General features: G+C 45.1%; 1 protein-coding gene across 1 annotated transcript in view; it reads right to left on the reverse strand.

Annotated features, from left to right (window-relative positions):
* Nucleotides 1-14,036, reverse strand: part of LRRK1 (leucine-rich repeat kinase 1) — a 78,523-nt gene that overhangs the window by 33,550 nt on the left and 30,937 nt on the right. Inside the window, exons 6-14 of the mRNA XM_010148424.1 lie at nucleotides 13,350-13,576; nucleotides 12,741-12,868; nucleotides 12,314-12,477; nucleotides 11,496-11,633; nucleotides 6,684-6,796; nucleotides 5,481-5,557; nucleotides 2,036-2,165; nucleotides 1,384-1,496; nucleotides 303-517 (exon numbers count right to left, since the gene is read on the reverse strand). Coding sequence (XP_010146726.1) covers nucleotides 303-517; nucleotides 1,384-1,496; nucleotides 2,036-2,165; nucleotides 5,481-5,557; nucleotides 6,684-6,796; nucleotides 11,496-11,633; nucleotides 12,314-12,477; nucleotides 12,741-12,868; nucleotides 13,350-13,576 — 1,305 coding nt within the window. The remainder of the gene's footprint in view (nucleotides 1-302; nucleotides 518-1,383; nucleotides 1,497-2,035; nucleotides 2,166-5,480; nucleotides 5,558-6,683; nucleotides 6,797-11,495; nucleotides 11,634-12,313; nucleotides 12,478-12,740; nucleotides 12,869-13,349; nucleotides 13,577-14,036) is intronic.

Below are 14,036 nucleotides of genomic sequence, written 5' to 3' on the forward strand. Positions count from 1 at the left end.
ATTCTGTCAGAATCAGTGTCCAAAAACCACCCGAGCTGGGAGAGCCAGAATTTAGGCATTCTACACATGGCTCGCTCTTTAGGATACAAATTGAGGGCTCAGGAAAACAGAACCATCCTTTAGTACCAACTGGAAATGAAACAGAGGAATCATGATGGGTCTAAAAACGTGTCACTTGGTGAGGTCTGGCTCACAGGTAACGGAAACTGTTCTTTGTAAAAAGGCAGGCAATTTCAGCCCAAAAGGGACACCAGGGGACTCAAACATCCCACCAGGGCTAAGGAACGTGGACTGTTTTTCACCTTTGCTTTGTGTCCCACTGGCTTGGGGAGCTCCCATTTTGTTGTACGTATGGTGGCATCGCTGTGCATCATCTGAGGGACTTTTCCTGTCTGTAGGATCTCAACCAGCGTCGACTTTCCCTGGCGCGGAGGACCGATGATGATCATCTTCATCAGCTTACACTTTTCGGCTTTGCGCAGCTGTGCTCGTAAGTATGCCAGCACTGTTTTAGGGCCTACGGGGTGGGGGGAAGCAAACAGGCTTTATCTGTGGTTAAGCAGTTACAAACGTACATATGTACAGCAGGACTGCGCAAAACCTACTGCTGCAGACACATCAGCTGAATTAATATTTTCCCTGCAGTTTCGCTGTGGGCTGAGACATCCCAGAGAATAAACAAAAGAAATCTCCAGTGGACAAACCTGAGACAGAGACCCCAGAAAAAGGTCACTGCTCCGAGACTCTACAATGGAGCACTGTAAGAAGAAACAAATGCTGTGGCTCGTATGCTCCAGAAGCTCAAAGGAAACATAAAATACTAATTTAGTATTGGAAAATACTCCGTTTTTCCTTCTACTTTTATGTTTCCAGTTAAAATTAGATTTAGGCTTCAACAGTGTGCTGGAGAAGGAATAATTCCTAATAACTTTGTTCCCACAGGATTTTCTTATTAAAACACACAAAAAAGAAGACAGTATTGTAATAAATCCAAAAACCTAGCAGTTTACAATAAAGTCACTTCAATGTGACTGTGACTGCTGATCCTAAACACTTGAGTCTTCAGAAACACCGTCTAAATACCCTAAAATATACACATTCAGGAAGCCAGCCATGGAATTTATCCGGCATGCATGCTGCACAAGAAATATTGTGCTTATAAGTCATCATTTTAACATGTGATCTGTCTTAAATTGATCATATAGCCAGAGATTAGCACTGATTATCAAATTTGCAAATAGGCGTAGAGGTTTCCCTATGCAAACCCAGTTAACCGCAAGCAGGGTTTGGACGCACACTGTTCCTGTTCAGGGCCATTAGAAGGAAGCGATTTTCATGATATGCTCAGTCAGTTTAATAAAGAACACACAGGATCAGCCTTACCCTCTTTTCTGATCTCTGCAGGAACGTTACTGATATTTAGTTCCTCGATATCCAGCTGCCAGAGATTAGCCAGCTGTCCAAGTTCTGGAGGAAGCTCTCGGATACCAGGGTTACTGTACAAAAACAAATAAATCTACCAACAACCAGGCTTTGTGTGTAAGTAGCTGCTCTCACGGACTCTCAGATTACACTATTCTCTCCTTGCAGAAATCTTCCATTAACATTTTAATAAGACTACTCAGCACTTTAATAGTAATTTCCATCCTAAAAGTGATGTATAACCTCAATTTATCCTCTGAGAGAGACAAGTGTAATCATCTTTACTGGAGAGTTGAGGAAATAAAGGCAAAAATGATGAGTTATTGACTCTAACACCATAGAAGCTGACAGCAAAAATCCAGAATGAACTAGAGGCACATTAGATTCCCAGGCCTGTGTTCAAAGCATTAGATCATCTTCCCTAATTCAAAAGGCCAGCTTCCTCCTTATCTAAAGCAAACGACGGGCACAGTTCTAACAAGGGGCTGACTATTTCCAGCTTTTTCACATCAAAAGCACTGGACATCTAGGGCGGGGCTCCCACAGAAGACTGGCCACTAAAACAACATGGAAATAATACTGCATAGCTTTTCCAGGACATGGACTTACTTACTTTCCTAAATAAAGTTCTGTTAAACCTTTCAGAAGGCAAACGGACTGCGGGACAGAGTCCAGCTGATTGTCGTTCAGATAAAGGACTTCCAGAGAATCACTCAGAAATGCTGGAAACTCCAAAAAAGGACCTGGAACAAGACAGGAAACAAAGTGCACCTTTAAAACATAACAGGCACCAAGGCTCTGAACCAAGAGCCTTCACCTTAACTTTGCAGGCAGGACATGAGGTCATGTTCCTTGGCAGGAACCACTGCCAAGCAACAGCAGAAAAGCAAACGGCCTTCAACAGCCATCGAACGCCAATGCTCCCATCTTGAGTTTTTAAAATCATGGTGATGGTGCATGTTTGAAGGTGACGGTTTCCAGGACTTTTGGGGTGCTGAGGGAGGAACTCGAGGCCTGCCAAGACAACTACACACCAGAGGACGAGTGGTATTCTATTTCTTGCTGTTGAATAGCTGGTAATACCTTGTAAACTGCCCCTATTCCAACCTCATGGCTGGCAGTGAAAGGGCATACCAAGGGCACAAATGCTTCCCAACATGTTTTTTCCATGTTGCCTGAGAAAAGCCAGAAGCCGGTCAGAATTTATGTTCATGCCCCCACGCTGCATGCTGGAGCAATTTATGGTGGGACGAAGTCAATAACAACAGAGAAGAAAACCCAAACTGCAGCTGACAGACTGCTAACCTATGTTGCCGTTAAAACGCTGCTCGCGTTTACCCCTCTGTTCTGTATCAGACTGCATGGTCTCAGGGCACTTCAGGACCTCTTAGGTGTCTGAGCAGCAACCAGCGTATTTTGGGAGCAACCCCAAGCAATAATAGCAGCAACTGCACAGCTGAATTGCTGCTGCGGGAGAGGTTCAAACAAAGGGAAATTCATCTGGTTCCAAAGAGCATCATTTCACTCCACAAATTACTCCGGGGATAGAGGCATGAAAAGCTGCCATGAATTGTGTTGCTGTCTTAAGAGTGCCACATATATCTACCAAGAAGCATCCTGAAATCAAGGAAAACTAGGCCACACAGGGACAAGCAGATTCTGAGCCTCTGATTAGGAAAGTACAACCAGCACCATCTGCTGCCTCCACCATCAGTAAAAGCAACTCCCTGAGATGCGAGACAAACCCTTCCCCAAGGATAGGAGAGTTTCATGAGATCTTCCCTTACAGAGAAGATTTGAGGAACTGTAACTGGACTTAGTTGACAAAGAGAGGAAAAAAAGAAAAAGAAAATGGAAGAGGTTTTCTCAGGAGAAAATGCCCAAGTTCTAACACTAACAGCACTTCAAGCCTGAGCTACAATCAGAAAAGATAGAGTCCCCCTGTCTGCAGGGTGTTTCATATACGTGACAGGACTGTCTGGTGTGGGCAGGGCGTCACAGTCCACCTCTGAGTTTTCAAATAAAAACTCATCTTTGGGATTATTTTAGGAGAACAGCAGGCACATTCATGGATTCAATTCGCTTCCTTCCTGGCTCTTCGCCAGACTTAAACTTTTCATTGTTCCTCTTCAGTACGCACCTAGGCACAGACAGATTTAGTCCCTCTTGGACACGTAGGAGCAAACACCTAGAATAGCAGCAATAGTCTCAATTCACCAGAGAGTCCCAGGCAGAAAGGACTGTACTATATTGGAAGCAAGCTCGAGGTGTTTATGAATTGTAATTATTTATTCATGAGGTATTTATGATTTCTCTGGCTTGAGCTCAAATTTTCTTTTAAAGAACTGTAGAAAAATTAAAACAAATCCCTTCTTGAAAATATATTTTTGGATGAGTAAATGCCACCACCACCACATGCGTGTGTAGGATGTTATTCTGAGATTTATCAATCACGTATAATGAACATCCATAAATTATTCTCTTTAAATATCTAGACTTGAGTAAATAGTTTTGTTGGTAAAATCATATGAAAACCTGCCTCCCACCTCGCTAGGAGACTTCTGTGAGCAGCTGATGTACTCCAGCCTCTGTTTTCTCTTGATGTTCTTTAAATCCTTGGCCACATCCTCTAGGCTCACCAAGCTATACTTGGCAGAGGAACAAAAAGAAAAAGATGAGCTGGCTTTGCTGTTTTTGTGGCTCTTCACTCCTGGCACCAACCAGGTGGGCTACTCTGCGCCCTCCTGCAACCTGAGGCAACCTCAGCAGCTCGAAGTTGCACCAGGGCATTAAGTGCCAAGGCTTTTCACATGATACTAATGCAGAGTCCATCCTCTCCTCCTTCATGTAGAGGGGTTACGCTGGGTTTGCAGCAGGTAGAGATTTCCATCAGGACAGCAATTCTCTTTTATAGCCGGTTTTAACTGCCTTTGCCCTCTGCTCCTGCCCTTCTCTCCCCTTTGGGGCATGCTGCTGTAGCACTTCACAGAGAAGCTCTGAGGATGTAACAGACTCCACAGATTCAGACTCTTGTTCCAATTCTTCCACGTTCGGGACTTCACCGATGTCACAGCATTTCTATTTCCATTTCCTACTTGCAAAACAATGCAGACCAATCCCTTCTCCTCTTTCGGGTGCACAAACAGGACTTGCTGCACAGCAGCCTCTACTTACACAGATGGAAAAACGAGGTAAGATTAACCTTGCCTGGAGGTCCAGGTAGAGCCTCTGCCTCCCGGGTGAGCAGAGGGGAGACCTCCAGGCCTAACGTGTAGCTATGGCTGTACGTGGCGCATTTACCAATTTTACCTATTCACGTTGACCTGAGATTGTGGACAATTTTCAGGGAAACTGAGGAAAGCATTTGCTGCAGGAGGGCCTCTCCCTCCCACCAGCAGCTGAGGGCTGCGTGGATGTGCGTCATGAAGACGCCAGCTCTATTCCACTCTGCGATTTGCAAAGAATGCTCTACAGCAAAGCATTCTGCAGGCGGCCGAGAATGAGAAAGCTCTCCAAGGGCTTTAAAATAAAACAAACAAACAAAAAGAAATGCAGATGAATCCCACAGAGAACAGGAAGCAGTGCAAGTATCTTCAGATATTCCTTTGTTCTCTCTGGGATTTCACGTGCACTAATCCAGAACATCTCTTCTGCTCTGCCCCAAACTGTGGGTGCAAATCAGAGACGAGGAAACATACCGTTTATAAACTCAGCAACAGAAACAATCCTAACGGTAATAAGGGTAATTATGGGTTAATTCTCCTTCAACATATCAGTTAGTACTCCATCTAAAAACAATAAACCTTCATGAAAAGAATAAAAGCTCGGTGAAAGAAAGGGGTTTGACTCATTCTTCATCTTTCTATATTAATGGTACCAACCAGCTGCACCATTTCTTTAGAAACATTCTATTTAAACATATTTCCTCTTAATTTAAATGCTGTTGCACATAAAACTGCAGATGAATTTACACTGATTTCCCTCCAGCCAAACTCCACAGATTGCTGCTGCTCCACAGCTCACCTGGCATTCTCAGCTCGCTTCCCCGTGTACCTTACCTGCCTCCGGGCCACAGCGCACCCTGCTCTTGGTGTTGAAAAACGGAATCCGCTTCGTTTTATATCCCTCGTCACTCCTGCGGGCCAAAAAACATGGTGACATGTGGAGAAAAGAGCTCATACAGGGCAGCTGAGAACTGTGCTGGAGCTGCGTGCCCAGGACACTATTGCGACGCAGAGTTCGGTCCCTCTGAAGGCTGTGGGATTCACAGCACAGCTCTTAGGGGTTCCTGTCGGCTTGCGAGAGATGGGATTGAAACCTGCTACACAATCACAGCGCGGGGCTCCACCAACACTTCTCCAGGCCCAATGGTTTTCTTCTGGCAAATGAACGGAGCTCGGCGAGGCAGCGCTTTCAGGTCCCAGGGCGAGAGCACTTGACCCCCGTCTTTATGGGTGTCAAGGTTAAGTAGGCTGTCAAACAGCAAACTGAACAAGCTCTGCGAGGAGCGCTGGAGAACTGACCCGTTGCCGTTCCCTGCTCTCACCAGAGAGTCTCTGCAAGATGACCCAACAACACGACTCTAGAAATGCACCGAGGCATTCAAAAAACCAGTAATTTGTCTTGCAACTCATAGGGACTCCAGAAAATCTGCTGGACAGGCACCCAAAGGAGAAGACGAGAGCATGACATAATTCAGTGCAGTTCTGGAGAAGGTAAGGGACCTTTAACTCTCTCTGTTAAACATCCCTATTGTAATTTCCAAATAGAACATCACTCTTTATTGGATGACCTTATTAATGCCAACCTTCCCTATGAACTTGCAGCTGGTCACACTTTTAATTGAGAAAACAAAGATTTTTCATTTTTTCCATAACAATACTCCCACGCTAACTACAAACTGCGATCCAGCCAGATGCTTTATGGTTAAGATGTGCTCCCCAGAAACTTAGTATTTATAGTGCTGAACCACACACTGGGTTAAAGGAATTTTTACATGCTCTGGAATTAAACTGCCATTATCAGTAATCTATGTACTTAATAAATGATAGAGTGTGCTAAATGCCCAAAGAATCAGTAAAGGATAATTCATCACTGTCACAGACACACAATATACTTAGAGACATGGTATGTGGATATCAATGCTTTCAGTGCAGGTAATTAATTCACTACTGACAGCCTTTGTATTACACGAGGGATCGGTTTTGCTATTATTTCTTCAGCTTTTGTGTTCTCAGACAAAATTTGAAAGAAACACTTACTTCCCAAGTTGGTTTTTTGAAAGATCCAGTGATTTAAGTTGTTTGCAATTCCACTTATCTTGTGAAGGCAGTGTAACTAACTGATTTCCCAGCAGCTTCAGGGACACCAAAGCCTAAAAGAGGAATAGCCTAGAGTTAGAAAACAGAGTTCATCAAACACACAGAAAGAGGGTTTTTAGCACGGCTATGAAGTAAGAGAACATGAAGAAAGTACATCTTATTCATCAGAACATCCTGTCCTCGCTGCCTAGCATGCAAACATTTCCTCCTTGTCTCCAGCAAGTATATTTTCTGCACGAAGTACCACTACTATTAGTTCTGGGAGATTATTAGTCTACTTGCTGACAGATGCAATTGGAAACAACCCATATAAGAGGACATTTTACTTTTAGTGAGGAAACCTTTCCAAATGGAAAAGAACAGACTGATTTACCTACACAGCATGCCACATACGGGTGAGAAGTCTTATATGTGTGAGTGCAAGCTAGTGTCAGAGTAGGCTTACACCTGCTGTGCAGGCATAAAAATCAATGTGCAAGAAGTCAACTATTTCACACAAGGAAAAATTTTAATTGCTTTGTTATTACACGTCTACTAAAATGGAAAGAATATGTATTAACTTCCCAAGATTTATGCAAGTTACCTACTTTTTTTTCCCCTCACACCAGGGACAGAAATTTTAAAACCAAGAAGTGAAGCTGAGTTGTACAGTTAACATCGTACACCCAGGACTCAGCTGCAAATACCATAAAGTTAAACACAACCCCTTCTTTGCATGTATTAGAAATATAAAAGAAAAAAATACAGTTCACATTCAGGTTTGTAAAGTGTTTGCTTTCCACCTGCCTTTAAAAAAAATGTTGAGGTTCAAATGATCATTTTCACTGGACTGAAATTCTCACCAAAAAGTGGTCTTCTATCTAGAATTTCCAACCAGGTTTATTCTGCAAGTCCCCCCATGAAAAGAGAGACAAGCAGGATGTCTGCTGAATTATCTTGTGCCATAATTATCGCAGTGTTAATGCACTATAACCCATGGAAATCATGTCCCTCCAACAGATATCGGGGTGATTGAAGTCCCCCATGAGGACCAGGGCTTGTGAACATTTCTCCTTTATAGGGGGCCTCATCTACTCAGTCTTTTGGGTTGGGTCCTCAACCATCCCCAGCTCCATGCACTCTAGCTGGTCACTGACACAGAGAACAACCCCACCTTCTCCCATCTCCTGTCTGTCCTTCCTAAAGAGCCTGTATCCTTCCCTGCCAACGCTCCCATCATGGGAGCCATCCCACCACAACTCAGCAGCCCCCAGCAAACCAGGTTTCTCAAAGCAAGTCCCAGGTCTAAGTAGCTGAACCCAAGGCTGTGGCACCAGCCCCGTAACCATTTGTTGATTCACCAGATTCAACTGGCCCCTTCGAACCCCTTCATGTAGTGACAAGGATGCAGGACATCGTAGTGATGTCATGTAGGACAAGGACTAACGGGTTTAAACTGAAAGAGGGGAGATTGAGATTCCGGAGGGGGTGGGGAGGCACTGGGACAGGTTGCCCAGAGAAGTTGTGGATGCCCCATCCCTAGAAGTGTCCAAGGCCAGGCTGGATGAGGCTTGGAGCAACCTGGTGTAGTGGAAGGTGTCCCTGCCCATGGCAAGGGGTGGCACTGGATGGGCTTTAAGGTCTCTTCCAACCCAAACCAGTCTGATTCCTTCTGACTGGGAGGATTGATGAAAAATCTACCTATGCTCCAGAGTCCCTAACCACTGCTCCCCAGGCTATTAAAGGTTTATGTTCTTTTTCATCAAGCAGGGTTAACAATGCCCCATGAAGCCAGTCTGTTGGCCTTCCTCCCTCTTTCTCAGATCGGAAAAATACAACGTGTCCATGTGACATAAGCGATGGACAACCAGCAGTTGATGGAAAGGCCATTACCATGCAAAACGCTCCCTCTAGTGATAAGCGAGTGGCAGCACTGGGCTTTGGTGGGACTTAGGGAAGGTGAGTAAAGTACCAAACTGCAGATACGCAGAAGGAACCACTAGAGGAAAGAGTTGGCAAACCGTGCAAATTATAAAACCCTCCCTGCCACTCGCATCTTGACAGCCAAAGCTTTTATCATCATTAGCCTTCCACTGGCTGGAACCTCCCGTTGGAAGGAAGACCCAGTCCTCGCTTGGCGCCTGGTGCCGAGCTCTCTCCAAGTATCAGCATGAGGCTGTTCAATGACAATGCTTCAAACTTCTCCCCCAAAATATCCCTGAGCAGGGGGCGGGAGGAAAGGGGGGCTATGCGTTCCAGAATTAGCACAAACTTTGTTCTGTGTGGTCGAGCTGGGGTGCTTCATTTTCAGTCAACTGTATCCATGTTACATGTCCCCCACAAAGGCTGACAAAGGCCACTCTCCAGGGAGGTGGAGAGCCTGGTGAGATTATGTGCAACGCTTATGTGCCTGCTCCGTAGGGGGAAAATTAGTGACTTTCCACTGGCTGGCTCTTCACAACTGTAATTCTGGAGACCACTAGTCCTTGTTTTGCAATTGCCTCTCCTTTCTCATCTCCAACTTCTCTATTTCTGATGCCTTTCAGGAAGGGAACGGGTGCCTCCAGAAGCGAGACAACGGCGGTAGCAGACAACTTCCGTCAAACCTACTGCTGCAGCACGCAAAGAGGGCTCTGACGTGTAAGATTATACCAGAGGGAAGGAACTGCAGCATCCAGATTAGGCTGCCTCCGTCAGCTCATGATGTGGAAAAGCTGACCAGAGTCTTACCTTAATAATTCTACCCAGGGAGGGTCAGGTCTCTTCGAGAGAAGCAAACTAGTCTAGAGAACTAAGACATGGCGTGGAGCCTGTATGGTTGGCTCCTTTAGAAAGCAACAGGCAGGAAAGTTGAGAAGGCCTCTGCTTCCCTTAACACCACATTTCTAGTATAGCATGTAGTACATCATCTTAGAGACTTTGAGCTGGTCCTAGTCTTAAGACCCCTCCACAAACCAAGCAAAAGTGAGTGATAAACTACATGTGCCACCAGCCTAGATCAGAGACACCCTTTCAAGTCAGAGGCCTTCTCTGCTTTCAGCTTTTCCCAGGGAGACGAAGCAAAAGTGAGTGATATGTGCCACCAGCCTAGGTCAAAAACACCCTTTCAAGTCAGAGGCCTCCTCTGCTTTCAGCTTTTCCCAGGGAGAAGACAGTTCACTGCTGTTCCTACACAGTAATACACTATATACATGCTATATATATTCCATATAATACATTACTGCCATCCCATCTCCCCCTTCCCACACCTACTTCTGGAGAGGGCTGGAGCATGAGGGCAGCCCTATTCACCAACACAAACTCTACAACCGAGGAGTAGCCCAAACTAGGGCTGATGGCATGGGCTTTCACCTTCTATTTGCTCACCACACTAGCCCTCAGGGGACTGAAAATACCTGCTATTTATTTCTTTTATGAAGGTAAGGCTGAAAAGATATGGATAAGAACTGGCACTGTTTAGGGCAGCCAAAGCTTGCTAACTTTGAAGACAGACCATGAGCAGAGATTGCACTGAGGTCTTCTCTGACGCGCTGTACTGGCGCCTTCACATCCCTCTGCAGTCCCTGAGCTGTGGCCCCGAAGAAACGTGCCCTTGAAGCACCATCTAGTGTTTAATTCTGTCATGGTAGCTCTCACCCACATGGCTTATTTTTAATGCATTCAGAAAACAACCCCAAGTTTGGGAGAAAATAGTCCACAGGATTCATTCTACTTTGGGAGAAATGCCAACTGAAAACAAACGGTTACCAGAAAACAAAGCCAGATTTGCAGGGATCATTCAAAACAACTGAGGGAGCAAACAACCCTCAGACCTTCTTCCAGACAGGAGCAAGAGGCACCGTTGCAGTAGACTCCCTAGCACCAAACTGGACACGGATACCAGCCATCACTTTGGCATCCTTCCCACAGAGCCCAACAGTGAAAATCCTGCAATTTCTGCACAAAGATTTACCTATCTTTCTACCTCCCTGACCCTGAGTTTCACAATCTGGAAGGGAAGCTTGGAGGAAACCCCCAAGTTCCGCTTCATTTCATGTTGAAACCATGTAAAGCCACAAATTCTGAAGAATTTTGAAGTAAAACTATGTATCTCTGATGTCCACTGACAAGAATTATTTAATCTGCACAAGCTTACAGATGAGAGGTGCCAATTAGCACCGGTTAGGGCATTCAAACATACTATTTTCAGCACAGAAAGACTAACCAGAGATGTTGTGGATGCCCCATCCCTGGATGTCTTCAAGGCCAGGTTGGATGTGGCTTTGAGCAACCTGGTCTAGTGCAAGGTGTCCCTGCCCATGGCAGGGGGGTTGGAACTAGATGATCTTTAAGGTCCCTTCCCACCCAAACCATTCTGTGATTCTATGATTCTAACCCTTAATTAGACAACACTGGTGTGCCAGGTTAAGCAAAAACACAACCATTTGTGAGCGCACTTGAGTACATCTATGGTGGATGCTTGGACGGTTGGAGCTTGCAGCTATAACGCAATGGTTGTCTTCCAAACTGCGCTCCCAAAATCTGAAAACCACAGGCATGCAAGGAGTTCTCAGAAGACCTGTGTCAAACATAGATACCATATCACACTAGATGAGGCCCCGGATATATTCACTCGGGGCTTACGGGCTGCTCCAAGGCCCTGTGCAATTGCCGTGTTCATCAACTCAAAACTGCAGGTAGTCTCCTACCTTACACAGGCAGCCACTGCTATGACTTCGAAGTCTGAGTAGGTATTAAGAGAAGTACTCTGAAGTAGGAAGAAATTACACTTACTTCAAGCTGGAAGAGTCCCAGTGGAACTTCTTTTAGTGAGTTCTCAGAAAAATCCACTTCTCTGAGGTGATTTTTCCAGAAAACAGTCAATGTGTCGGGTAGGAATTCCAGTGAGTTTCTAGATGCTTTACAACATTTCTGGAAAACATAAAAGAACAAACACCTATTGAGCAGCAATCATCTCATTAAATAACGAGGTAGATCAGCTGTCACATGTTTAAGGCATTAATAAATTCATTCCAGGTGATCTCTAGATATTCTGATGTAGATAAATTATTTGCTAAGGGGATGCACTCAGCTGACGGGTAAATTCTTCGGTGGGCAAAAAGCATTTCAAAAGCTATTTTGAAAATTATCCCCATTTGCTTTTCAACTATAAACAAACACTTCACCCAAGTATCCTGTCCTCCTGCCATCCCTGTAAAAATGAGGAATAAACTAACAGTGAGGCGTGGATATAGATGCCCTAGTTTGTCATGGGTTCGGGCAAAGTTAACTCTGAATGAAGGGTGAGTGTTCTGTAAAATGATCCTAATGATACACCTGCTCACATGAACTATAAAGAAAACTAATACATCCATGTAAGACGTGCTTCTACAAGTTTTTCACCAATGCCATCAACACGGTGAGAACAGGGCAGAACCTCAGAATTACTTGATCCGAGACCCATAAACTGAATCAGGCTCGGACACTCCTACAGCAACAGAGCAGCCTTTCAGTCTAAGATGCCTGACAGCTTTTTAAGCATCACAGTATATTTTTTGCCACGTTTCAACAGCTTTTTCAGCCTCTGACTCTGTCAGAGTAGTTTGACTTACCAAGGGGCAGGCCCAGGGATCTGGAAACACTTTCAGCTGATTTCTGGAAACATTCAGTATGTTTAGGGACTTGAAGCAGTATAGAAAAACCGTTGGAAGTTCCACCAACCTGTTGTCAGAGACGTCAAACTCCTGCAGCTTCCTTAAACCAATCCAATTAGTTGCTAGAAAACACAAAACATTGTGGACCTGGTGTAAGCATGAGGGCAGTCTGATCCAGCAAGATGCTGCACACTCACCAGATAACAGCCAAAGGATTTCATGAGTACTAAAAGACAACCAGGCCTTTCATGTTCTTTGGACAAAGGATTGAGAGATGCTAAGCATCTCTAGCTAATACTGTCCTTAAGTCATTATTACCACAGTTTGATGTTTTCCCTCACAGATGAGGCCTTGAAATGAAAGTGTAACACTGGACCGTACGTACTGTTTTCCTCATCAAATAATTTCTCCATATAGTTTTTGGAAGCGATGAGTTTTTTAAGGTTTTTAAGATGCAGGAATCCAGAAGGGAGAGTAGAGAGTCTGTTGCTGGATACGTCGACCTCGAGTAACCTGTGAGTACAGAAGATACTCAGTCAGACACCAATAAAATGCTAGCAAAGACTCCTGTTGCCATAGACATCTATTTTACCAGGACAGCTTTAGATCTGAATGAAAGTAGCTGGAATGCGCTCTCACAAGGCAAAGCAAAAAAACCCCATTTTAGAAAATTAACCCTTCCAGTGAGCAGACAGGAGTGGTCTGGATAGAGAGCAAATCAGATAATTGACACCAGCCAGCAAATGTCTACTGAGTCAGCTCAGGGCTCAGATTTAGAGGAGTGGGGCTCACCAGGACTGGAGAAAAGGAGAAGCAACATGAGACAATACAGGAACAAAAGCCCCAACAGTAGTCCTGACAACTAACTTGGAAACACCGAGAATGCAAAAGGGCAGAACTTAAGTTCAAATGTGCAACAGAGAGAAAATAACCCAAGAAGCTCCTGCTCCCCATACGGGTTCAGTCTGCCGTGGACAGATTCTAGCGCACACACCTTGTACATATAATTTCATCGGATGACTGTACGCTGGGTAACTCCGTCAGCTGATTGTCAGCCAGGCTGAGCTTCCTGAGGTTTATCAGGCCCCATGGGATCACGGATGGAAGGGAGACCAGGCAGTTGGCAGAGAGATCAAGCTCAGTTATCTGACAGGAGATATCAATCAGCCAGTCCAGATCCACCCAGGGCAGTTTGAGGTTTGACCAGTTCACACACAAAGCCTGCAGATGTCAAAGAAAGAAGAGAAAAACACATTAATAAAATCACCAATTGCTCCCAGCCTGTTACACCACTGGGAATCTGGCAGATCAGAGCACAGACCATAAACATTTTGCTCACTTTCCAATCTGCTTCTAGGAATTAAACTGACTCAGAGATGAAATCATGCCTGAATATCACCAGCCTGCACCATATCGCTGCTCCACGAGCTCACTCCAATGGCCATGAGCAAGCAGAAGCAGGGGATCTGGACTCCTTCACCAGCCCATACACCAGCTCCAGTGTGCCCCACAAAAGATGAGCTGCCCTTGCCTGAAACCAGCACTCTCACCCGACAGCTGGACAGACTCCAAGGGCCTGTTCATCCAACACCGTGCAGCAAGTTTCCTTGGGGCTGGGCTCCCTGCCCTGCAAGACGCACTCACCCCCGACACCAGCAGCGTGATACGGACAGATCATGGA

Source organism: Eurypyga helias, unplaced genomic scaffold, assembly GCF_000690775.1.
Source record: "Eurypyga helias isolate BGI_N326 unplaced genomic scaffold, ASM69077v1 scaffold4763, whole genome shotgun sequence".
Taxonomy (NCBI): Eukaryota; Metazoa; Chordata; class Aves; order Eurypygiformes; family Eurypygidae; genus Eurypyga; species Eurypyga helias.